The sequence below is a fragment of the Pelecanus crispus genome, chromosome 20 (genome assembly GCF_030463565.1).
Source record: "Pelecanus crispus isolate bPelCri1 chromosome 20, bPelCri1.pri, whole genome shotgun sequence".
In the NCBI taxonomy this organism is placed as follows: Eukaryota; Metazoa; Chordata; class Aves; order Pelecaniformes; family Pelecanidae; genus Pelecanus; species Pelecanus crispus.
The window spans coordinates 4,442,946-4,469,287 of NC_134662.1; the positions used below are offsets into that span (position 1 = coordinate 4,442,946).

General features: G+C 41.8%; 1 protein-coding gene across 5 annotated transcripts; it reads left to right on the plus strand.

Moving 5' to 3' along the window:
* On the plus strand, positions 1–26,267 carry DAZAP1 (DAZ associated protein 1). Of its 5 annotated transcripts, none has more exons than XM_075723433.1 (12): positions 1–72; positions 6,064–6,104; positions 6,558–6,724; positions 7,056–7,121; positions 7,755–7,865; positions 10,250–10,298; positions 14,874–14,956; positions 18,291–18,444; positions 19,954–19,983; positions 20,410–20,550; positions 21,370–21,552; positions 25,836–26,267. In XM_075723433.1, exons 1-12 carry the CDS (start codon positions 41–43, stop codon positions 26,006–26,008), a joined length of 1,230 nt encoding a protein of 409 aa, XP_075579548.1. In that variant the 5' UTR covers positions 1–40; the 3' UTR covers positions 26,009–26,267. The 5 variants fall into 5 exon arrangements, with proteins under 5 accessions (XP_075579548.1, XP_075579549.1, XP_075579550.1 ...); XM_075723434.1 differs by having other exon boundaries at positions 7,758–7,865; XM_075723435.1 differs by lacking the exon at positions 7,056–7,121.
* Positions 26,268–26,342: the final 75 nt, after the last annotated feature.

Genomic DNA, 26,342 nt, shown 5'->3' on the forward strand with positions numbered 1-26,342 from the left:
AGCCGGGCGCGGCCCCGGATACCGCCGAGGAGCCGCCGCCATGAACAGCGTGGGAGGCGCCGACGAGATCGGGTAAGGCGGGGGGAGCCGCCTGAGGAGGCGCCGCGGCTGGGGTCCGGGCCCCCCACCCCCCCCGCCCCTTTCCTTTTCCCGTACCCTGAGGCCAGGGCCGCGCCGGGGCTTCCCGCCGCTCCGCCGCGGCCGGGCCGGTGCCGCCCGCCATGCTGGGCCCTGCGGACCGGGAGGGTGCCCCCCCACGTGACCGGCCCGCGCCGGGCTGCGGCGGCAGGTGCGCGCGGCCAAGGTCACCCGCGGCGCCTCCCGGAGCCCCGCCATGGCGGGGGGGGGGAGGAGGTGTTCGTTGTCCCCCTCCTCCGTTGCTAACGAGGGGATCGGGGTGCAAAACCCGCCGGTGACTTTGTTCCGGTGACTCATCAGGGCTTCCCCGGCGGGGCCGAGACCTTCGCTCTTCACCGGAGGAACGGGCAGGACAAAGGCGGCGGCGGGCGGGAGCCTCCCCGCGCTTCCCTGCCCGTGCTGCGGAGGAGGCCTGGCGCTGCCTGCAGCCGCCCTGCCAAACTTCCCCGCGGCTGGCAGACGCCTCCTGCCAGCCGGCCTTGTGTGCGAGCCGCGCTTCGGCCGGGAAAACGCTGGGCTTTGCTTTAAAGGCTTTCCAGAGAGCTTGTGACTTCTTCAAACTGCCAGCCTGACAGAGCCCTAGTTCCTCTGACACGTATTTAGTGGCACTTCTACTTCAGTGCTGTATTCTAACGCCTAGCGACGTTTAAATTACGAGACTGGAGACTTGGCGCGTTAGAACTGAAAATACCAAAAAATAAAATTAAAAAAAAAAGCCCCGATTGGCTGCTTCGCTTTCGCTACAAGTTTTGGCACAGAACGCGCGCAGGATAACCGGTCACCTTTTTTGAAACTGTGCTGGGCACGTACCAGGCTTCTGTTCTCGTGCTGTCTCCAGTGCGTAGTAAGCTGCTTATTTACTGTGCATGTTCTTAATTTGTACAGTCTTAAAAGTACGAGAGGCAGGACAACTGTTTTGAATGTAACACGACGCTGCGAACAACGCATGCTGCACCAGGCAGCTTTAAATGTGCAGGTTTTGCTCTGAAATTATTTTTATTTGGTCCTGCCTGGGCCTTAATCGCTTAGTGCCTTACGAGAGACCTGATGAGCAGACTTCTGCCTGCCGCTGCTCTGGGACCGTAGGTGAGCGCAGGCTGAAATATTGTCAGCTTTCAGCCTGAACAGGCCCGGTTGTCCCACAGCTTGTTCCCGGTTGCAGACTGCTTAAATTTTTTGATCCTTCTGAGTTGTAATCAGATTTTAAAGGATTAGATTTTAATCAGAGATTGTTAATTTTCTTTTTTTTTTTCCTCCTCCCCCAAAAGTGCTCGAATGGAAAGGTGAAAACGTAGAATGAACTGCAGTTTTAGTCAGCTGCCTGTAGTTGTGTGAAGGAAGTTCTATTTTGAAAGCTGTTGTGAGATGCAAGTCTTAATAGGAAGTTACAAATTTAACCGCTCTTCTAGACAGATTTTAAGTTAAGAAAAAAGAATACGTAGGAAGGCTGTAGGCCTTGCAGTCTTGTTGATTTGAGCAGGTAGGGCCTTACGAGCATTATTCGTTGTGATTAGTACTTGGGACTATTTTGGATGAAAGAAAGTGCTGCTCTTGAGATCCTTCTGTCCTACAGGAGGTAGCTCGTTGGGACTGTGCTAAGAGAAATGATAGATGTTAAACTGCCGGATTTTATGAGGCAAAGAGTTTGTGATTTTGTTGGGTTTTGACACTTTTAGAATACCTGTGCATACTTTTTTACTGATTCTGGGATTAGCTGTTTCAGTGACAGATACATTTATGGTAGAAAAGAATAAATTAGCAAGGAAGATTTTGTTGGGAAATAGTTGAAGCAGAACACGTGGGTTCATGAAACTTGGTGAAAACTTCTTATACGTACCATAACTTGCAAAGAGTCATTGTTCCGCTTCCCGCTCCGGAACTGAGGAATGCTGCTGCTTCAGGTGCACCGTGTCTGTCGGTGTCTTTCTCTTACTGGTGTACAGTGCACACCGTCGTACCATCCGTGGTGGAAAGACAGACCGGCGGGAAGAAACAGGCTGGCGTGTTGTGTTCTCACCAGGCTCGGGCTGGGGAATTGCTTTAATTTCGGTTGGGGATGGGCTACAGCAGCCTTCTGACACTGCAGTCTGTAAATACGTAGCTTTATGGAGGTGTGCGTTTTTGAGGGTTGTATAATTAGGTGCGAGGACGGTGATGTCAGCAGGCTCAAACTAATGGCCTAATTTTAATAACTACCAGCCCATAAACTGAACAAAAAGTTTTATGGGAGGCCGGGAGGCAGCATGCGAAGACCTTGTGAACGGGCTGGTGATGCAAGCTGAAGGCAGGGAATCGAGTGCTCGCCTAGCGTTATTTCGTACAACTGTCGTGCTTCTGACAGCTGTCTTGTGCAGCGTTGCGTCTAGATTTTTGTGTTTGGTAGGGTTTAGTTAACTCTTGTATTTGCTCAGTGTGTTCAAACCAGTCCGAGGAGGAGTCAAAGGCCAGGGGAGTCCTGGCTTTTGGCATTCTATAGTGTGTGTATAAATAGAAGCCATGTATTTACATACAGCTGCTGCAGTTGACCTTAGGCAACCTCGCTTTTTTGTTTGTTTAGATGTATGTAGGGTGACTACAAATAATAGTGGAATTAGAAGGTTTCAATGACCACTAACTGCGGGGAGGCCTCCTTCTGTGCAGACGGCTTGATGTTCGGTCAGAATGCAGATGGTATTTTTAGATTGATCTTATATACCAAGCTATCAAATTTAGTTTAAAAAAAAATAAAATCCCCAAATATAGTTGGTCGAGAAAATGTAGCTAACACAGAGTCACGGGCCATCAAAACAAGCATTAGCTTGGTTATTTTTTTCTTTGTGATTAGGAAATAAAGTTACTTCCTTATAGAACTTTCCCTAAAAATAACTTAACAAGAAAGAGCACACAGATTTGTCCGTGTGTCTTGTACGTGGAGAGGAAACGTAGTAAAGGGACAGTCGTGGAGGCTCCCAGGAAGTCTGCGTGCCGTGACGACTGGGTGAAGTTCGGCTGTTACCAGCAAATGACCTGTTGCTGAAAACTGGCTGGCGTGGAGTGCGCTCTGAACTGGTGCCAGGAGCAAGCTCTGCCGGCGGAGGGAGGTGGGGGGAGTTTTCCTATCCTTGAGAAAAAACTTCATCATCCCAAAACATGCAAGTAGAAAACAGGCCTGCTTTCAGGGAGGGTTGATAATGGATGAAATGTCCTGCTCGTGCTGTTATCAGGAGCTTTATGATAATGCAGGAGCAGATGCAGACACTGTCTTCTGCAACAGTGAAGACTGTATTTTCTTTGCATTACCCGTTCAGTTACTTTTCTGGCCTGCTTAAGATGATGTTCAACTGTTGGTCTTTTTTTTTTTTTTTTTTAAGTTAATACTTATGTCACCTCCCAACTACTGACTTAGAAGTTCCATTGAGGCAAATTTTATGTCTACGTACCACCTAATACTGAATTTAGTCACCCCTTATTTTCATGTGTAGTGTACCTGCACTCTTAAGGCATTGGTTTAGTCACTGTTGGCTGTAGCATAAGGGTCGTGATATGATGCCAAATCAGAGAGAAATGAATCAAAGTGAAAAGGGACTGCTGGTTTCTTCTGCAAGCTGCTCTGCTACGCAGGACCTTCTAGGTGCAAGGCTTTCCCTTCACTGATGCTCCCTGTGCACCAGCAGCTCTCTGACTGGGGGGGTGGCAGATTTCTTACTGCCGTTAGCCACTCCTGAAAAAAGTGGGGGAGAGGAAGTTTTGGTTTTGGGTTGTTTTTTTTTTTTTGTTAGGAGAACCTCAACTTTCTCAGTTTAAGTGAAGGTGCACTAGTTCCCAGCTTCAGCTCAGCTGCAGCCATACTTGGATATATCTGAGGGCAAGTAGAAGACAAAGCAGGCTGTGGTTCCTCTCTTTGAGGACTGATAAGAGAAATAGAGGGCATCCTCCAAAGATTAACTATCCCAGCACTTGTCTGTGCAGACCCGTAAAACTATTAACAGAAGAGCTTTTGAGTTGGTGCTTCTTACTGAAAAGGGTCAAGTGTTGAGGTGGCTTTGAACTAACCTTTAATTATGGAGTAAATGACTTTGCATGGAAGTTCTGTCGCACCCTCAAGTTGATAAAGAGTTGCAAAGCAGGCAGTCTGGCATCTTGCTGCTGCTTTTTGTGCACCTACCCAAGTGCTTTGACGTGCTCCGACATGAAACGGTACAGATTTGGATGCTCTTTTCAGAAGATGGGGTTGCGTCAGATTTGACTTGTTTTAAGTTTGGGGTTTAGCCATGACTTTCTCATCTATTTGGAGATATCTCTAAACTAGATTATGAAATGGTTTCACAACTAATTGCTGAATTAGTGCTACTCTGTTATTTAGTACTTGCCTCACAAGTTTGCCTTCTATCTTAGTCTTGAACTTGGTAGTTCTACTTTTGCTTTCATTTAACTAGAAGATAATGGTAGACAAAAGTGATTCTGACTGGTCCTTCTAGGTGAGCGAGGGAGTAGCACATAAAAGGAATGGGTGAAGGGTTTTTGTTTGCTGATTAGCAGTTTAAGGACTTTCTTTACCAGGACAGTACTTTGAGAACACAGGGGTAAGGAAGCCTGAGAGCTGACTTAAAGTTTTTTTGATCTGAGGATGGAAAGAACTCAAATGCTTTCTGTTTTACCCAATTGTGCAGCTAGAGAACAAGTATAGAAATTCCAGGTGATGCCCAAATCCAGCTGATGCATCTAGCTCAGCATTCCTTCCCGTGGAGTCTGTTCCTTTTAGCTGCGATTCCCGTTGGGCTTTGACCTTCTGACACGTGAAAGTTGGCCACATCATCTCAGGGCAGATGCACTTACATTGCTTGTTATTTGTAAGTTGGTATTAAATCACTTCAACCGCATATTCTTCATATGACAATACCTCTAAATGTAGGAGATGGTAACATCAAATGTGTAAACGTCAGAGCCTGGTGTTATTTGTGCTATAGTACCGGTTACAAAGGGCTGTGGCAGCTGTGTTGCTAGTGTATTTTTGTGGAATAATTTTTTTTAACCTGTTTGGGTTGTCAGTTACCTTTCTGGTAACATTGAGTGTTAGGTAGCAAATGGATGTAGGAGAGCCCAACTGTTCTTTGAACTTGGTTTTTGGAGGCCGCATGACTCTTGATCCTTAACCTGGGACTAAAGCAGTTAATGGAATGGACTTGGGTACTTAAACTGGGATGTATGGTTTTCTGTCAGTTTGCTTTATCTTGGAAGTTTGGGGTTTTGTTTTCATCCTTAAATTGGAACTGCATGGGCTCCGCAGCTGTCTTCTTCCCTTGCTCAGAGGAGTTGTGTAAGTAACTTGGGAACCAATGATCCAGGCCTTGACAGGAATCCAAACATCCTATTTTGATGGGGCGGGGGGAGGTTAACCAGGTAGAATGACTTTATAATGGTGTTCTTGGAGCACTTTTCAAATAATTTCAGCGATGCTTTGTACATATTTTTCTGAACTATGAAGTGTTCCATGCTGGAACTCCTTTCTGCCCCAAAAGAGCAGGTAAATGTACTTTGTGTGATGTTCTGTATTGTGGTTTTTTTCCTTCTGGCTATTGTAATGATTTCTCAAAGCAACACTGCCTTCTCAAATACCTGGAAGTAAGAAGTTTGGAGGAACATAGGCTTTTCTGATATTTTTGTCATCTTTTTGCATAAAAGAATAAAATGTATTCTTGTAATAAGCTTACAATCTCTGTTCATGCTTGCGGCTCACAAAACAGATGCTTCAGTTTTATGTGTATCTTCATGAAACAGAAGGTAGTTGTCACAAAGAATAGTGAATTCTAGCAAAGAATGGGCTTTGTAGTGTATTTTGGAGGCCTCGGTACCGCCAGACCTCGTCAGAATAGCTGACATCTGCGTTAAATAAGATGAGGCATCTGTCGTGTAGCACCCTAAAACTGCTGTATGCTTCAATTGCAGAAAACTGTTTGTGGGTGGCTTGGACTGGAGTACAACACAAGGTAAGCTATGTATTCTACAGTCGTTGAGCCAGGCCTTTGTGCACAGCAAAACAATGTACAGATACGCAGCTTTTTAACAGACAGTACTGTGCTAGGAAGATTTGGATGAGATTGCACTGCTCTCTTCTGTTTATAAAATTTTCTGTAGAGAGAGTTCAAATACACGTTAATCACTTTTGGGTTTATATTTTCTACCACTGTTTGGTATTGAAGCTTTTTGTCAACTCAGAAGATGACAATTTTTTATCATTGCTTTACTGTGATACTGCTTTTCTTTTGTGTGAAATAAAGCAGCATATACCATTTGTTTAGAGGAAGTAAAATTTAATCATTTTCAAAAGATGAGTCTGAACTTGTTTAGCTGTTTGCTTATCTTTTGTCTCATAATTGCGAACACAGCCTGGTAAAGTTAATATCTGGTTCTGTTTAATATATGCTTTATTTTTTTAACAGAAACTCTTCGTAGCTACTTCTCCCAGTATGGAGAAGTTGTAGACTGTGTAATAATGAAAGACAAAACAACAAACCAGTCTCGAGGATTTGGATTTGTCAAGTTTAAAGATCCCAACTGTGTGGGAACAGTACTGGCCAGTAGACCTCATACGTTAGATGGCCGAAATGTAAGTTGCTTTTGTGTTTTGCCTTCTCCCTTCCCCCCCCCCCCCCCGCCTCAGAGTTTTCTGCTTCAGGCTGCTTCAAAGATCTGTTTTAAATTCTGGCTTCTTATTTGCAGACTGGATAGTGTAAAAGTTACCTGGTTGTTGGTTTTAATTATTTATAGTAACACAGCTTTAACTCAATGATTTGTGTTATGTTGTAGAAGCGATGTATTGATGATAGCTTTGATCTGAGGAGCTGGATTTCAGCAGTGCTGTGTTCAGCTGCCATAGACGTAACTTTTAGAATAATATTCTGCACGCTGAGATCTGACCAAACTGGAACTTCTTCCAGATTGATCCAAAGCCATGTACACCTAGGGGGATGCAACCAGAAAGGACACGACCGAAGGAAGGATGGGTAAGGAAAGATACTTGGTGTATCCTGCCTGTTTTCCAAGTTTTGGCTTACCTTCTAGCAGTTTAATTGAATTCACTTAGATTACATCCATGTTTTAAAATCAGGAGTCAGTATGCAGGCCTTGAGTGTAAATTTGATTTCTGAAAAATGTCTTCTGCTTAGATTTCCATGGTAAGACTCCAAATACAGTCCAGTGTCAACGAACATTTTGTCTTTGTGTCAAACTCGGTTTGTGGGTGTGGTATTTTCTTAAGCTCTTAGCGGTGCTTTTAGTCGAGTTCTTCAGATCTCGAAACAAGTGTCTGGAAGTGCACTCGCAGGACTGATGCTCTTTTCCAGCCTCCTTCACACCCTGCAGGTTAATAAGGTTTCATTAGAAAATGAGTAGATGGCCTCAGAACACAGCCCCTAGTTTTCTGGTCTTCTGAAGAACGGAGACTGGGTTGTAACTGCGAACGCTAAACTCGTGAGCTCTGAATGTGCAGTTGCTTCACTTTAATGACTTGGAGACTTCAAGCCTGGAGATGGCTCCCCCTCAACCTGCAAGGGACCATTGATCATGTTTAAGTGTAAAATGATAGAAGTAGCCAACTTTATTGTCCTTCTGACTGAATTTTTTCCTCCTTGATTTAGCAGAAGGGATCCAGGAGCGATAACAATAAATCAAATAAAATTTTTGTTGGTGGGATTCCTCATAACTGTGGCGAGACAGAGCTCAGGGAATACTTCAAGAAATTCGGAGTGGTGAGTCATTCAGCGTGATGGCAGTTATCAGTCGGTTGCAAGATGCTTTCCCTCCCCACTGCCTTTTCTCAGATTTCGTCAAGCTGTCAAATTTTGGGTTAATTTAGACAAACTGCTGTAGGGACATATTGAAGCATTTTGTGATAAACTGTAGTAAACGTTCATCATCTTGAAATGTATCTTGCTGTTTGTCAAAATCTCCGATACGTAACTTACTTTGCTGCTTCTGTCTCCTCTTGTTTAAGTCTACCTGATGCATTATTCTGTTCCCTTCTTGCAAAAACTCCTGAGCTGAGTTGGCTTAAGAATAATTTTTTCAATTGATAACTTACAGCTTGGTGATTAAAAAATTTTTGTTGAATTCTTTTTTTTTTTTTGGGGGGGGGGGGGGGTATGAACAGCAAGTACTTCAGTGAGCTTTTGTCTAAGATCCTTGTCTTTGACTATGTGTACAGATAGGTTAAATTTTGTAGTCTGCCATTATTTTGGTAACAGTAGTTGCTTTTAAATCATCATCTGGAATCAGCTGAGTTCTGTTGTCCCTAGAACCTCCATTCTAGAGACAAACTACTACTCATGTTATGCACCTGTTTTTAATTCAGTTTGTAACCTCGGACTGAAATGACTATATCTTCTGCTTCTATTAACTCCCATTTATCCCAACTATCGTTGCCCCTTTAAGATGGTAAACTATTGAACTAAATTACTAAACTCAGCTGTGAATAAGTTTGAGAAACTTAAACATTGCCTGCGTTAAATTCAGGACTGTGCCAGTGGACGTGAACTTGCCATCTTTGAGTGGCATTTAGTGTGTTGTTTTGATTTTTTTTCATCACCTTGCTCTAAGATCTCTTCTTTGTGGCAGCAAAGGATTTGTTGATTCCTTCTCAAGTGGCTAAGTTTATCAACAGTACTGTATTTAAAATTTAGTTCAGATAATTTAAAAAAAAATATAAAAGGCAATGGCTAACAACTGTTTCTTTAGTTTGAAAGGCTGCAGTAGACTTGTAAATAAAAATGGGGGAGCATGTTCCACAGCTGTGGAGCATAATTTCTAAAGGCTTGTCCTCACAGACTTTTGGCTTTCCAATTCTGACCTCTGGATGGCTTGGGAGATACAGGGTTATGTTCCACCAAATATAGAAGGCAACAGCCATTAAGTGTAAGTGCCTTTAAAAGTAAGTAGTCGAACTAATAATAGTATAGAAATTGGGGAGTCTATTTAGCTTTCTTATGAGTTACCTTTGGAGAAGTAGAGGCTCTTACATGTTTTGGGCAAAGGGTGAAGAGGCGAAAGCAGGCACTGATTCTTAGGCATAGTAACTGCATGGTAAACATGACCAGTGTGAAGAAGGGGATCCAAATGGACCAGTGGGGAAAAAATCTGGCACTGTCACATGGCATAATCCCCAAATGGGGATAAATCTCAGCTGTTAGCATCCAGTAGGATATGTTCAAGTGAGTGTATATGGTGTAATAACTTGAAAAGTATGTTTTCTAGCTGTAAGTAAAAGGTGAATTTGCATCAGATTTTAAGGTAAATCAGGGGATTCTAGTAAAAAATATCCTAAGATTGACCTGAAGGCAAAGATGTGATTCCATGAGATAACGCACTCTTTGTGACCGCTTTTCTGCATCTGAGAAATTTAAAGGCAGTTCCTTTCAGCTGTTTTAGTATCGCCTTTGACATAAATGTTACACCTCTGGTTTTGTTTAAATTATAGCTCACAGTGGTGCTTATTCTGAAAAAAAAGTCTTAAAGCCCTTGAATAGCTTGCATTTTCCTTTTTTGCATTATTTTAAGTTAAAATCACACTGATACTGATCATCTATAACTTAGGGTTTTTTTGTAATGCTGTTTAAAGCATCAATTTATAGCTGGTACTCTGTGCCACACTGATATTCAAGTAAGTAATTTGGAGAAGCCGTGCAAATTCTTAAATGTGTTTGGAGTTACAGCTGCTTTTCATGTTGGGAGTGAAAATGTTTAAAAATGGAAAAAGTAATCTTTTAAGAAGCTACACTGATGAATAGTATGTTGAAAACCAGAAACCTTTGGGTTTTGGGGGTTTTTTTGTAGGCTGTAGTGCGGGTATAAACAGTGTAGCATCCTTAATGCTCGATTAAAATCTTGAGCATGATGAGACCTTAAAAAGCCACAATGTAGCAGCTTTTCAGAACAGATGAATTCGGGCTTTTCTTAAAGTGCCATAAAGAGCAATATTCCTAATTTGTTTGCACTGTGCTAGGGCAGCCTGGTATTGAAGGCTACATCGAGCATTTAATTGTGCTTTGTGGATAGAGTGTGGGAAACCAGCCTGTAGTAACTGTTTATAACACTCCCCTGGTAGCACAGTTAGTAGAATTTTCCTTCTCTCTTCCAGGTCACTGAAGTTGTAATGATCTATGACGCAGAGAAACAGAGGCCCCGAGGTAAAGGCTGATCTAGTTTGTCCTTGAAATTTCTTCATACTCTCCTATAGTCAGATGGCAAACTATTTCACACCATCAGAAAAGGTAGACTTTTTTTTTTTTCTATGTTGCCTCAGGAAAAAGAATAATTCACTGGGCAAATATCACTTCAAGTCTAGACTCTTCATCTACAGCTTTAGTTGGTATCTGTGCATTTAAAGTCAGATGTTTCATGTTCATTTATGGTTTTTTTGCTAGTTTTTTAGTTGAATGAAATTTGATTCTTGAGCTGCTCCCGTGGCTTAAGGTACTGGGGGGGGGGGGGGAAAGCGCAGACTTCCCTCCTGTTCCACATGAAAGGTATGTTGATGTCTGTAACTGCATGGGGGGGATACTCCAGTTCAGAGTACTTCTGAACATGAGATTAGAACAGAATCCATCCATTATATGCTTTTTGTTTTGGTTAAATGGCTTCACTTAAAATTAAAGAAAAAAACTTCTTAAACTACACAAAATAATTCTGAAATATATATATATTTTTGATTGGGACATATAATCCCTGTATGCTAGGCTGCTTTTTTAAGAAACAAACAAAAAACCCCACGAAAAACCAACTGGAAGTTTCACTAGACTATTTAATCACGTTGGTGACCTTTGGTCAAAATATGAAGCAAGTTTCATGTCATCCACCTTCCATTGCATCTGTCATCTGTTTGACAATTAAGAGGCAATATTTTAAATATGTGAAGCTTAGTTGCACTGACCACCTTGTAGCATGTACTACATGCTAGAGAATAGTTTGCCATCTGAACTTTCATTTCTCTTCTGACTCATTATTAAGAAATATATTCTTCACTTCATATTTATTAAGCTGTTAAGTCTTAGTTTTATTTTTAATTTAGACATACATCCTTAGTGACATATTTAAGTGTTTCATAGTAAAGTATGGTAATGTTAAGTAAGTTTTTTTTTTTTCTTTTCTCTCTGTGAATTGTTTGACTGTGATTAACGATATCTCTTTAGATTTCTTTTCTCTAGGTGATAATTTATCACAGAGGTACAGGCCAGTTCCACAGTCAGAGGAGGGACGGGCTTTGTCTTTTATTGGAGTCTAAACGAAGTTTCAATATATTTGTTTTTTTTGTTTTCTTGCTTTAGCTATCTTAATCTTCTTTCAACAGATACCTTTTATTTAAGCAGAACATGAATTCATCTATTTAAATGCTCTAGAGCATCTGATTTTAAATGGAGGCAGCAAGACAAAGATACGGGCATCTGATATAATTTGTGGCTGAAGTTCTGAAATATTTCAGTAATTAATATATCATCTATATCTTTGTAATATTTAATCCCAGCCTTGCAGCCTCTGAGCAAAAGGTACTAAAACATCATGCCTGGTCTGGATTAATCCTGGTCTCAATTAATGGCTTCTCTGCTTAAAGCTATACTAAAAAAAAAAAAAAAAAAAAAGGGGGGGGGGGGGCTTTGGGTCCACTTCCTTAGGTGGTAGCTTGAAGCAGAAGTGACAGATGTGCGCAGGTTTGAAAAGCTATCCGTCTCCATCCAGTGTGCAGAGGTACTGCAGAATACTTTCTCTTGTAATTCATCTGACTTCTTAAACAGTGTTCTTGAATCCTGTTGCTCTGGCTTTCACTTTTGTTCTGTTACATTCTTTTATGTAGTGTGGTAACTAACTGTCATCTCCAAAAATAGCCTTGTTAGTCCCTGGGGGTGTGCTAGGAAAAACTCCTCATCGTTTGTATTTGGTACTCCTGGTCATGCATCCCAGAACGCATTTTCTCTTGCCTTCTCTTTCTGACCTGTATTCTGTTGCATAGAGTGCTACTCGGTCTATACGCTTGTCCTTTTAACGTGATACCTAAATGACTATAGATTTAGAACATGTAAAAGGCCAATTCGCTGCCATCTTCTACTTGTACCATTCTGAATTTTGCCTTCTTTCGTTAACTTTACCGTCCTCGTATTTTGAACAGGTCCCTTACTGCATGTCATTTTACTAGTTCGCTGGTAGGAGAGGGGAAAATTTATCCGTGTTACTAATCCCTGTAGCATTCATCTACCTTCAGCTTCTCACAAGAACACTGGGAACCAGTTTCTCGGTTAGTGTCAGAGCTACAGTGATGCCCTTGAGGAGCCGGCTGTGTGTCTCCAAGTATCCCAGTCGTCTTTGCTTACTCGCAGTCCCTGCCTACTTCTGCTAGCTCTCCTGCAAGCAGTGCTTTCATCAAAATTCTTTTCAGAGTCCCAAGTATAAGCACAGCCAGCCTCGTTACATCTTAAAAGAAACAGTGGCTTTGTTGCAGTCTCTGCTTCTCATGCTTTCTATTCTTGGCTAAACCAACAACTGTGAAGTAATGTACGGGTTCTTGCTGTGTTTGTTCTCTTCGTCCCCTTGGCTGCAAACCAGCGCCATTGCTCTGTTCGGTAGTCCACTTGGATTCCTGCTAAATGCAATTAGTTTCTCTAGTCTTCACTAAAGTCCTGTCCTTCAAAAAATAAAGCTGCTGGATGATAGACTTCATCACTTTTGCTGTATTTAAAATTTCATGTTGTTGGAATTTTGCTGTGTATTGTACTCTGATTCCTTCACTGTTCCTGATCTTGTGGTGTTTGACCCTTTTAAATCTTTTTTTTTTTTCCTTCTTTTTTCTTTCCTTTACTGGCTTCCTCAATGACCTCTTATTCTCCTTCCTTCTCCCCCTCCAAACCCCATTCCCATCCCACAATCTGTTCTCCCCCTTCAGTCTTCTTGGAATCAAGTTAAACGAGCAACCTTCACATGTAGATGGTATCCATCGTTTTACTTTCCCATGTCTTTTTAGGTAAAGGCTGTAATACTAAATGTGTGATTTAAATACCAATACTTTTCTTTTGGCTCTAATACTTAGATTTCTAGTTAACCTCAGACAAATATATTGTGATGAAATGCTGCTCTCAATTTTGAGGCTGCTTTCATCACAGGTCAACAAAACTTCGTTTATACTGCCAGTCTCTTGTGTGTGGGAAATGCTAAGTTTTTTCCTTTTTATTTTAAGTTTATTTTAGTGATGTCTTTTGCTCTTGTTGCTGACAGCAGAATTTGACCTGCTGGAATCTATTTTGGCCTGTATCTTTGTGTATTTTTTTATATATAAACTTTCTCTACAATAGGCCTCTTTGGGCTTACCCAACCCAGTTGGATAAGCTTAGAGAGACACTAACTGTTATAGATACTGTATTTCTGTTTAACGCTTTAGAGCAATATATGGCTGCTGTCAGCACTAGCTGCAAAGCAAAATGCAAACCAAGGGGGAAATCTTGGGTTTCAGAAAAGCAGAAATGCATCCATGTTCCATATGCTTTTGATGCCGCACCTCGTTTTTCTTTCTAATTTTTATTGCTCTACCCTTAGCTAATCTAAAGAATGGCACAATTTATGTACTGCATGTGTTCTTACCTTTCCTGGGATTTGGTTGTTACACCAGCAATGAGTGGTTGATGGCATGAACCAGCCTCTGTGTTCTGTGAAATTAACCACTATTTTGCCACTCTCTCGGCAGTGTCAGCAGCTACAACCTAAGTGCAGTGGTTCTCAAAGTGTGACCTCAAAAAGCGATTTAGTCCTGGGGCTTTGCCTCTTTTTCCAGTGTCTTCCACAGGCATCAGGCACTCCCCCGCAACCTTTTAAAAAGCTGCTGGATTCAGCTGAGCTGCCACCATCGAGGGCTGTGGTCAGATAAAAGGGAACGAGCTACCCTTGGGGATCTGGAGCAGTTAGCAATGTCTTGGGCAAAAAGAGGGACTGAAAAGTGTTATATAGACTTTTCAAGAGAAAAGCAGCAGGAAATATAAGAAATAAAATAGATTAAGGCATGTGACGGCAAGTATCGCATTCTGTGTAAGCAACGCTGCTTTAGTTGGCAGGGGTTGCTGTGTTTGGAAGGAGTGATGTCTGTTACGTGCTTTTTCTAAGGTGTGGAAAACTTGAGAACCTCTGATCTAGGTTGTTAGTTTCTGAAGCTTCTCATTCATCCATGGAGTGGTAAAATTTTTCATGCTTTAACAGCTACATTTCAAAGACGACTTTCTTATTTTCCACGGAAAATATTCCCTAATTGGAAGAGCGGGATGAGGGATGGGAGGAAGTTGCTTTGCAGCTTTGGGGAACAGGGACATAACAGGTTTTCCTTGGGAACCTAGTCTGAATCAAAGATAGGAGCAGCAAAGTTGCTTGACTTTAATCTGCTGTCCCACAAGTATTTTGTTTTTAATCATGTAGCACAGTTATATTTATGACTCTATTAGCACTTTTTTCCATTTCCTGGTAGGTGGGTTAGGAATAAAATCAAACTAAAAGATAGTTAACAAGCTCAGTTTGTAAGTTGCATGTGTGAAACCAAGATGAGGCATTAATTGCCTAATTACAGGAAGTATCCATTGCAATTTTCTCAGATTGACTCTTTTTTGAAAATTTAACACAAGTCTCGGTTATCTGAAACCCCTGCTTGAACCCTTGGTCCGCCCCTAATACTGTTCATCATCCTGTTTTGTGTCACAACACCCTGCTACCTTGATTCACTCTTCGTCGTTGGCTAGGTTTTGGATTTATTACTTTCGAGGACGAACAATCAGTGGACCAGGCTGTCAACATGCATTTTCACGACATCATGGGCAAAAAAGTGTGTAGTTGTAGTTTTATTTTACCTTAAGAAAGAACCAAGTCTTGGGCAACTAGCAATTTCACTGGTGAATAAAAATCATTGATTCAAGTAGGCGGGAGAGCATGTATGTCCAAATTCGAGGCTTTATCCATGAAGGTGGGGAAAGTCTTCTGAGTTTGCTTAAGCAGGCGAGAAAGGCAGCTAGCTTGTGGCTTAGCCCGTAGAAGAGGCGGATCTTGAAAGCCTGAGAACTTAGGCTGTGGGCTGTTTTGTTTTGGGTAAGGCCTTGTGCTGACAGACCTGGGGGGCCGCTCTGGCTGAGCATAGCTTACATCACGCTGAATGGGTGACGACTACCTTTGCTTTGAGCGCTGCTTAGGTGCGAGGATAGCAGTTAGTTGTTTCCAGCTGTTTGAAAACCAGAATCCCAATGAAATCTGAGTTGTTCAAGGCTTGGTTTAAGATACCACTCCTTCAGATGTGTATTTGATACTCAAATTTTGAGGTGGTGTGAGACAATCTACTTTATATAAATCTTAAACTTACAAAGAAAAAGAAAAAAACATCGTGAAGGATTGGTTTTTTAAAAAATTGGGTCACTTACTGTGAAACTTTGATACAAACCCACGTACTCTATATAGTATTTAACCACAATGCAGTTAAGTGACCTCTGGTTGTTTCATCTTCATACTGTGTTGTCAGCAAATGGGTGTTTGATAGGGAGGAATTTTTTAGGCTTGCTTTGATGTTACTCGGCAAGGAACATGCTTACACCTGTGGAAAAAAAAACCTAAAAGCAAAGTAAATTGTTGCAGGACACCCAAGCTTTATACAGAGGAAATAATAACTTCTTAAATAAAATTAACCACAGGAAATTCTGGTAGATTTAAAGTCCTTGCAGCTTTACAATATATCCACAGTTTTTAAAGTAAGCGTTAAAACTGCTAACCTTAGAGTGAATAGATGTCAAGGAAAAACAAGAATGCTGTCACTTTCCTTAAATTATTGCATTGTATAATTTTGCATTGCCTTTTAAAGTCTCTTTATGTGCTGATATTTCATAAGCATTTATTTAGCTAGCAGGGGATATATTCTTGCATATCAGTGGAATTCTGGTTAATTATGCAGTATATAATGCATTTTGTTCCTATGACCTTGTTTTGGGGTTGAGGGGTGGGCTGATTTCCTAATAATGGAAATGAAGCAAATGAAGAAATGTGCTTGTGTAATCGAGAACATTAGTGTATGTTCTTGATTACTAGTATTTTCCTCTTGTGAGCAGTTGAGCACTCTCATTTGTGAGCAGAGGCACTGACAGCAGCAAATTTACATTGGTATGTGTATGAATGATCTATATCCTGTGTACATCCTCTGATCCTTCCTTGGAATTGCCTTAAACTTACATGCACCACTTAAATGAGAGGTCATATCTCAAAGCAGTGTGCTAGATATAAATAGGAACAAAGGACAGTACATCTGCTGGAATGGTTCTGGGAGAGGATGGAGGACCCTGTGTGAGCCTTCGAAATGTCACCTCTTATGCTGCTGGTTTTCAGAATATGTCGGTGCTAATTCAGAGTTCTCCATTGTTTCCCAAACAATTTCAGTACCAAAATGAAATAATCTTTTTTTTTTCCTTTCAGTGACATAAAAAGCAGAAATAGGCAGTGTTTTTTCAGCTAGGAGCAACAGAGATGCCTCATTTTTTGGTGTAAACCGGGCTTTAGGCAGGTGTAGAATTTTAACCTCAGCGCTAAGAATATTGCACAGGGATTTTTGAGTCCTCAGTTTGGCAGTTCACCGCTTCCAAATGTGCACTGAAAAATTAATGGAGTTCTTCCACATAGAACTCCAGCTACTCCGCTCTCTTCATTGACTAATAATGCCTACTTTAAAAATGGCATCTCTTTCTTTTTGCTAATTAAAAAGGTATTGCTGAAATGAATCCATATGTTGTTGAAAGGAAAAAAAATTAAAATTGCAAGGACGACTCTGCTTTTGTAAGCAATAACTGAATTCCCTCAAGGCAAATGTGTTAAGACTCATTAATTTGAGTACTTTGAAAAATTCCCTCGGTTCCTCTCTGGAAGGGCCTTCAGCTGACAGAGATTTGGTTACTGTCATGTCTCATGTCCTTGGGGCATCTGCAGCGGGGTGGGGGCGGGGGGCTTTGTCCTTGCCTTGTGCCTGTTTCCTGTTTGTTCTCTGACATGAATGGTCTTTAAGACATGGCAGGAAGAATTCTGAATACGTTATTTTCCATACTACTCAGGCCCATTGATGATTGAGATTTATTTTCTTTGTACTCTGGCACCCATTAAAATTAATCAGAAAATAAAAAAGACTTTAATTCAGCATGCATGAGTGCTGAGAGTGTTTCATTAAATCAGAAACTGGATTTTTTTGAGAGGTTTATATTGAATGTGCAGCTTATTTTAAGTAGGTCAAAGGCACTTATTCGATGGCTTGGAACACTAGGACATTTTATCTTTGAATAAAATAAGTTAAGCGCTGTGGCTTACTAATTTTAAAAACAGGAGGGCTTTTGTCACTGACTTAACACAGTATGAAGATTTGCTTCTTATTGACTCAACTGTCCATTTTTATTACTTGCATGTTTGTTTACTTTTTTGTTAGATGTAATGTAAGATTCTCTTATCACATCCATTCCCTCTGACATTGTTTGAGTTAATTGAGATTCTTTAAGCGTTAGCCTGGGGAAGGTAAGTCTTTATCTTCCATTAGACATTTAAATAAAATCTAAGTTTAAAAACAAACAAACAAAAAACCAAACAAACAAATGTGTGTTTCTCAGGTATGAGCAGAGCTGAAATTGTAGTTAGATGGGGTGGGTTTAAACTGTAACTTTCAAATGAACCCCAAACATGTTTGAATGGTTAAAGCATTAGTACCCTTTTTCAGAGCGTACTCTTTACTCAAAGTTCGTTTTTTAATGAAAATGTCATCTTTGTAACTCCTGCCTTAAATGTTAAATTAGTATATAAATAATTTAAAAGATTATGCTTTTTTTTAAGTGAGGAGCCGTTGTAAGAGGGTACTGCTGTTTTAAGATTAAAGCCAATGAATACTGTACTATGATGAAACATAAGTGATTTGTAGGATGTGTTTTACTTGCAATACCTCAATAGTAGGACTTGCACTGTCTTACCATCATATATATTGTACCTGAGAAACATTTTAAATTACTGGCCTTAAGTTTAATAATTAAGTACTTAGACATAAGTCATAAGATGCTAAGTGTAGTCTTAAGTGTAATTAAGGGTGTGTGTGAAGGGAAGGGGGGTGTATTAACCTGCACCATCTCTCCTAAATGGCGACTCTGTTTGTTTAGGTGGAGGTGAAACGCGCAGAACCCCGTGACAGCAAAAGCCAAACTCCAGGGCCGCCCGGTGCCAGTCAGTGGGGAAGCAGGATCATGCCAAGTGCTGCCAATGGCTGGGCAGGTCAGCCCCCTCCGACCTGGCAGCAAGGATACGGCCCTCAAGGTACTGCTTTAGTCGTCTCGGAGTCGCTGCCAGGAGAGAGTCTTGCCTTTGCAGCTTACTGGTAATTTGGTCTTACTGGCAAGTGACAGTATTCCCAGGTCTATCAGTGCTACGGCTGTGCTGGATTATTGATAGCAGAACTAAAATTCCGCATTTCCCAAGTGTGCTGAGATTGTTCCTTTGCTGCTTTTCCCAAAACCCGTCGTTTCATAGAGCAGAAGTCAGTGGGCTGTGCCAAGTCTAGCATGTGTCCCAGGCCGTGCTTCACCTCTTCTGTTTGGTTCTGCCTTTTCCCAAATAGAAACGGCATGGTTTTCAGTAATGTGGAGAAGGTGTTGAGAAAGCTCAGCGGCTCAAGTTGTGACTCCAGCTTTGGGATTGTGGCCTGCCTGAGACCCTAATGAAAAATTTTGTTGAAATATGCGTTTTCAAGGATGAGGCGGTTTCAAAGGAAGTTATAAGTAAAATTTGAAAGGGACGAGAGAAAAACAGATGGGCTTGTCTTTGGATTTTATTGCTTAATGTAGCCTGGAAAAATAACAAGCAGCTATGGGGCTAGCAGTGGTGCAGGGGAGCACTTACTGCATATAATTTTCTTGATTTAGCTTGAACCCTTCAGGGCTGAAAGGAGCAGCCATGTGTTTTGGGTTTGATGGCTATAACCCCCACAAGATTTTGAAGACAGGATAAATATGCCGAGTTCATCCAGAGACAGTTTTGATAACTTATGGAGAAATACGGTGGTATAATTGAGTTGCGTTTGACAGAACAGAACTTGCTTGCTCTGATATATGAGAAATTTTCACCTGGGGGGCTAAAGGGAGTGTCACTGCTTCATCTATTGCTACAATAGATGATACCTCGGTGGAGGGATTGCTTGTTTCCCCATGGTGCTTATTAACTTGAAAGCTGCAGCTGAGGCTTTGACATTCTGCACAGATGTGCTAATCTGCAACTGTGCAAATTGAGAAACTAGATTATTTTCAATGTGGTTATTTGTAGAGAAAATGATATCTGATCTACTGGAAAGATTAATGTAAAACATGAATGCATTTATCTTTCAATCTTAATGCTGCAACGAATGGGGAAGATGTTTTTATGGTTCAAAAAGTTCAAAAATGACTAGGATAAACCTGGTAGTGTATTAAAAATGCTTTGGACGTGTAGTCTGCTGTGATTCTCAGTATTTTTGTTCTTTATACTAGTATAGTTTCTTGCGCTTGGTATGCTCGCAGTTCTTGAACGCTCCATCTGATTTAAGTTTGGGGACTGCCGTCTCTTCTATGCATTATTTGCCGAATGATTCAGAGTCTTTTCAGAATTGCATACGCAGAAATAGTGCAAGACTATTTCTTGGACCATAAAAATAGATGTGTAAGGGACACTGGGAGGACACCCCATCTATTCCAGAGCTCAGAGCAAAATCAACTTTCTTTTAAAATCACTCCTGTTTCATAGTAGAGAGCTTCAATGCATGTATAAGTCACTTTTTTTTTTGCTCTGTTTTAGGGATGTGGGTGCCAGCTGGACAGGCAATTGGTAAGTACGTTATATGGGACCGATTTTAAAAGAAAAATTCTACTGAGCGAGGGTGCGGTTTCTTTAAGCGTTCACAGCGATTTGTGGATTTCTGTAGTATTTAACCTACATTTAAAAGCTTGATTGAATTTGCCCTGAAAGAACGAAGAGGATAGTGTATTCTTAACAAATCAGTAATGGGAGCTGACATACATCCTGCTGTTGCCAACCACACTAATTTGTTATCAAGGAATTGCATTCTAAACTGCAATTATTTACAGTAGGGATGCTTGGAGGACAAGTATTTCCCAAAGTAAGAATTCATAGGAGGCTGAGACTGCATCTGAAATCTATCAAGCAGCTTTACCCCATCTAGAGGATGCTGACTTAAGCAGCAACTTTTCATTATTAAGCTGCTTTAGTTCTTGGTTTCTCTTCATTTTCTAGGTGGATACGGACCACCTCCTCCAGGAAGAGGAGCTCCTCCACCACCACCACCATTTACCTCATACATAGTCTCTACACCTCCTGGAGGGTTCCCGCCTCCACAAGGATTTCCACAGGGCTATGGCACCCCTCCACCATTTAGTAAGTGACCTGCGGGAGTTTCAGTACAGTCCGTCGCCAAATTCAGTTTTCAGCTTTTGCTCATCTTTCTCTGGACTTAGATTCCGCCGCCCCCTTTCATCTATCCTTAGATGTTTTGCCTAATATCTGAGCTATAATTAACTATAAGTATTTTTGTCAGCGAGTTGGGTTGCTCCTTTTTCTTGGGTGCAGTAATCATTTATGTTCTCTGTTTGACAACTGTGTTTCTGACTGAATTTAGATTTATTGTGTACCCCTATTACGACATCTGAGAGAAAAGTTAGAGATTACTGCATGGTGACCTGAGCTAGACACAGGCTGGGATTTTCGGAGAAGCTTAAGGAATTAAGGTCGCAACTGGCATTGGAAATGTAAATAGGATTTTAGCACCTACCCCCTCAGGCCACCTTTTGAAAAGTCTAGTCACAAACCTGGTTTGAAAAAGAAGGTGGAAAGTAGCACCCAGTTTTCTAGAGTTGCTTGTTCTGCTATGAAGAAACAATTTGTTTGGGATATCTTTTTTTCTTCCTACAATCTGAATAATACAGCTTCCTCCTCATGTCTGTCACATGCACCTGTGAGCGCATGGAGTTGGGTCCCTAGTTCTGCTTTAGCACTTTCTCTTTGCTGGTTGCTGATGTGGCTGCAGTCTTCCTTTGGGGTGAGGTTTTTTCCATGTTAGAAGGTACGTTGTCGGGGTCTTTTAGCCGATGTAGGAGTGAATTGCTATATGACCAGCCTTAGGTAACAAACATGTTGGGTTTAATAGATTTTTTTTTTTTTCTTTTTTACATGTATTGTACTTTTTTTGTGTTTCAGGTTTTGGTTATGGTGCTCCACCGCCTCCACCTGACCAGTTTGCCCCACCTGGAGTACCCCCTCCACCTGCCACTCCAGGGGCAACACCACTAGCTTTTCCACCACCACCACCACCATCTCAGGCAACTCAGGACATGAGCAAACCCCCAACTGCTCAGCCAGAATTCCCTTATAGTCAGTTTGGTAAGTACCTGCATATAAAATAAACTCGGCTTGATCTTTCTCCCCTTCCCGCTTTTCTTTTATACTTGGGTAGAAAGTCAGTGTTCAGAAACAGTTTGCTAACGCTGAAGGCACTTCTCTCCAGGATGGGAATGCCAGCCATCAGCTCTCAAGTGATGCTGAAATCATGCAGTATTCTAGCCAGAGGGTATTTTCTTAATCAACTCTAAAATGTTACTTGTATGCTGTGAAATAGCCTTCAGAGACTTGTGCACTGCTAGGATAAGTTACTGATTTGCACTCTCCCTGAATCTGTAGTTAAAACTTTTTTCTCTGAGAGCTTCACGGAGCTTGTAGTCAACTTCTTTGTGTAACTGACTTTGATCAGATTGGAGAATAGACTTCAAGAGTAAGAAGAGCATTGAGAGGCAAGCAGTCCCGGGGTATAAGAATCCAAGCTGCGTGCCTTCTCCTCCCTTCCTCCCATTCCTTTCCTGTCTATCTCAAGTTACAGTTCTGTCAGAAGTGTGTAATGCTTAATTGTGCTGTACAGATAACTGTTTCAGGTAGCCCATAGAAGACATTGATGTAACAAGTTTTCAGCCAGGCAGACAGTACAACAACAACAAATTGCTAGACAGGAGCTTTTGCTCCTGAGTAAAATTTCTGCTCGAAGCTCAGAGGGAGTTCTCACCTTGCTCTTCCTCTCACCCCTTTTTTTGAGCAGTGTTCTCCAAAGAGCTGTTTGTGGCATACTGCCTTTTTTTTGCAAGGGATTGTAATTGGTCATTTTTCACTTCTGAAGTGAACTTTTTGCATGCAGTAGGCCCATGGATTAAGACTGTTCCCCACTTGAACAAGTTCTTCATGTGTGATAGTGCCTGCCTGCTTCATTTAAAGTGCCTGCAGAAACTGTTACGAAATGAACACTTTGTGAAGTTATTTGAATAGATGCTATTCAAAGTTCCAAAAATGTAAAACAGGCTCTGAAGGAAGATTAGACTTTCAGATGTGTTTATAAAGCAAGCATATGTTCTCATGTTGAGGAATTTGAAATGTTTTTCAATTTGTTTGTTATAAACACAGTTGCTCTCATAGATAGCTTTGCCCTTGTGACTCAAGAGGAAGTTTTTCTTGTCTTGCCAGAACTTGTCTCTTTGCAGACTCTTTTTGCAGGGGGGTGGGCCCTACTAAATAAAGTGTAAATCTGTGCACAATCACCTATATTCAGTGGGGAGCCAATATTTGGGATGTGTTGGAAGTTTAGGAAGAATCTGTTTTCCAACACTGGGAAAAACTGGGGAGGGGGGATTCCAGTATTTGGTGTGTATGGTGCCACTTGCCTCTAGGAAGCCTCTTTGCCAGTGAAATATTTCAGGTGTTCTTAGTTAGTCTTTTAAGAGTGCTGGGTAGGGTGGGAGGAGGGAGGAAGAGGTGTGTAGTACTGCATTTTGAGGAAGAACGCTAAGGAGGTTAGCTGTTTAAACCACAACTGCAGTTAGTCTCTCACCTCAAGAGTGCTTTTCAAGCCTGAAAGCTGTTATGAGTGCAAGTGCTAACAGGGATAGAGGTGTTTAATATGTGACAGTACCACAGAATCGTCCACCTGTTTCTAAAGTTATGTGTAAAATCTTTTAAACTTTTTTTTTTAAAGAGCTTCAGCACTTCATGTGATCACGAATTAGTTAGCAGCATTGCTGTACAATAGGCAGTCTGGCTGATCTGCATGTGTATACATAAATGCATAAAGCTTATGGGCTTTAAAGAGGCACTGAGTTATCTGATCATTGTGGCATTTTAAGATTTGTCCTGGCTTGACAGCATCTTAAATGCTGCATTGTTTACAGCTAGGATGAATGTAAACACTAGTAAATTAAACACTAACATGGGTGTGTCTCCCTCACCCTGAAAAATTATCTCTGTACAGGGCTCTCTTGGGGTTCGTCACCCTGGTCTCCTCATTTCTTACTAGGGCTGGGTACCTATTCTCAAGACCCTTCAGGCTACGCGCCAATACTTTGTTTACACTCTTATGGTCAGGCTGAGCAGTGAGAAACCTAGGTAGGTGGTGCCTATTTACAACCAATGCTCTTGATATATCTGCGTTTGGGAAATTAACTTGTGTTTCTTGCAGGGTCTCTTTTGAGAGGGTGGGGGGGGGAACAACGCGGCTCAAATGTTTATGTGTTTGAGTAAGGGCAATACAGTTCTTTATGTTCATTAGCTGGCTGAAGTGAAAACTCACGACCCCGAGTATGAATGACGCTGCTGTTAGCTTCCCAAGCTGCTGCATTGGTGAGGCTTTGTCCCGTGCAATCGAACTGAGCTCAGGTTCTTAAGCAAGGCAGTAAAACCGTAAAGGTCAGCACAGCTCCCTTAGAGAGCAGAGGTGCTGGTGCAAGCCAAGAGCTGCAGCAGGAATTAAGAAAGCAGAGGGAAGACAATCTGTACTTAAATGTCTGGCTGTTCAGGTTTATGCTGTAGGTTTCCTCTGTGATAAACAAATTGAGAACTGTGGTTTCCACCACTGAATTCTCTAACACTGCAGTGTATAGTGAGAATAACTTGGTGGCTTTTTTTTTTTCTTCCCCTCTCTGAGCCTCACCCCTTGGCAAACAATTAAATTGTATTTTTGGTTGCCTGCTTATCTCTGTCTGAAAAAAATGACTGGATTAGCATTTTGAGCTAATAGAAGGCTGTGATAGATGTGTTTTAAGGCTCATTAGTGGTAGCAAGTCCTGAGAGTCAGGCAGAGCTTGAAATTGAAATACTGAAGACATGCTAAGAGACGTTGTTTTGGATTAAGAGAGTTAAACCTGCTTTAAGCCTGCATAGAGAGTAGCAGAACTGCAGAAATGTGCTTAGTAATTAGGATTCTTAATACCATCTTTCATAGCAGAGGCTTGCACCAATGCCACTATTATGATTAAGAGTCGTATTTAATTACGGGAACTTTTATTAAATTTCTCAATTTCTCAGTGTCCTTAATTTACATCTAGTTGTCTTCCATATTGGCAGCAAGAATTCCAGCAAATCTTCCGTCTTCGCCCTCTCTCCCTATCCCCAGATTCTGCTTACTCTAAACCTGCTCGGAATCTGGGCTTTGGCATGGATCACGTGGCAGAGCGGTGGTCGCAGCCTCGCCCAGTAGGCAGAAGGACAGTGTGGCAGGAGAGGAGAAGTGTTTAGCTCCTTAGATTGAGGAAGAACAAGTTCAATGTTAACTTGCAGCATGCATTAGCCTAAACTTTAGTTGAGACGCAGTACCTGTTCAGGCTTAAAACTAACTGAACTCGGATGCAGTTGGTGGTGCAGGGGACGTGGGAGAAGGGCTTCATCGTTGCTTGCTGGCTGCTGCTTCTCTTTAGCTGGGTTAGAAGTAGTCACCACCATCTGCGGTAGCAGTAGGGTGTCAGGTTTTGAAATGGAGCTTTGCTTTTTGAACTTGAAACAACTATACTTCAGCCTGCCCGTGCAGTGAGGTTTTGGGGAAGGATGTTAGTTCTTTCTGCGGGTAACTTTGGACCAAGGGTTCCATTATAAAGTACATAAGTGGGTGCAGGAGTCACAGCCTTCTGGGTTCTGCTTTGCCAACGTTGCCCCCTCATGGTTCAGTTTACATTTTTTGAATCGAGTATTGCTTGAAAGACAGGCTCGTTAGTTAATTAAAATACATATTCAGGCAGCAGTATTCTTGGTTTTTTGAAAGGGAATTAAGGGAATTTAAGATTGTCTTCTCCAGCGTGTCTTTTCACGAAGGAAGCTTTTGGCTGTCCAGGGAAGATGGTGAAGCTGACTCTACAAAGCCAGGGTCTAATAACTCTGTGCAGTCAGTCTGAGGTGCTGCAGTTTAATAGCTGCGAGATCGCAGGAAAAACTTCCTTGCTACATCTTCATCTCTGCTGAACCTGACAGTACGAGCTTTTAGCCAATAAACAACCCAACCCAAACCAAAAAGCTACTCAGAATGAGCTGACAGCAAACCTGCAAGCCACTTCAAGCTTCTGAACAGCCGTAATAGGATAGTTTAACCACCAGCCTGGGTAGGATCACCTCAAAAGTGGAAAACTACCATTTCTGCATACCTCTTCAGTTCTGCTTTTTGCCCATTTCTTCTGTATGAGAAGGTAGATAATTGCAAGAACTGAAAGCAGCTGCTTATCTTAACGTGTTAGACGGAGGTGTTTGTTCCTGAGGCCGTGCATGGGGGGAGGGAGCGGCATCGGGTTGTGAATTTGCGCCTCTGTCGTGCGTGCAGATGATTCTGGAAGCTTACTCCGCTGCCTTTTTCCCTTTCTCCCCAGGGTATGGACAAGACTTGAGTGGTTTTGGACAAGGTTTCTCTGATCCCAGCCAGCAACCCCCTCCCTACGGAGGCCCCTCGGTGCAACCATCAAGTGGCCCGCCTGCAGGAGGAAGTGGTTTTGGACGAGGACAGAACCATAACGTGCAAGGATTTCACCCCTACAGGCGCTAGCGTGGGCTGGCAATCAGGGAATTCTGTCCACACAGGGATGTCTGGTACCAGCTGAACCCAGGAATCCCAGACTTCTGAACTTGTGACAATCACATACTTGATGGAAGAAAAACCTAACAACATATTTTTTTTTTTGGGGGGGGGTGGGGGAAGATGGCTTCTGAAGGCAAAGCTGTGGGTGTTTGGACTGCAGTTTTTAAATATTTTCCTTTCTCTAACCCATCAGCACAAATAAAGAAAATGTCACTGGTTCAAACTACAGGGTTTTAAAAATGTCTTCAGCTTTAATTCAAAACTTCAGGTTTCTTTTTTTTGAAATTATTTTTCCTGAGCC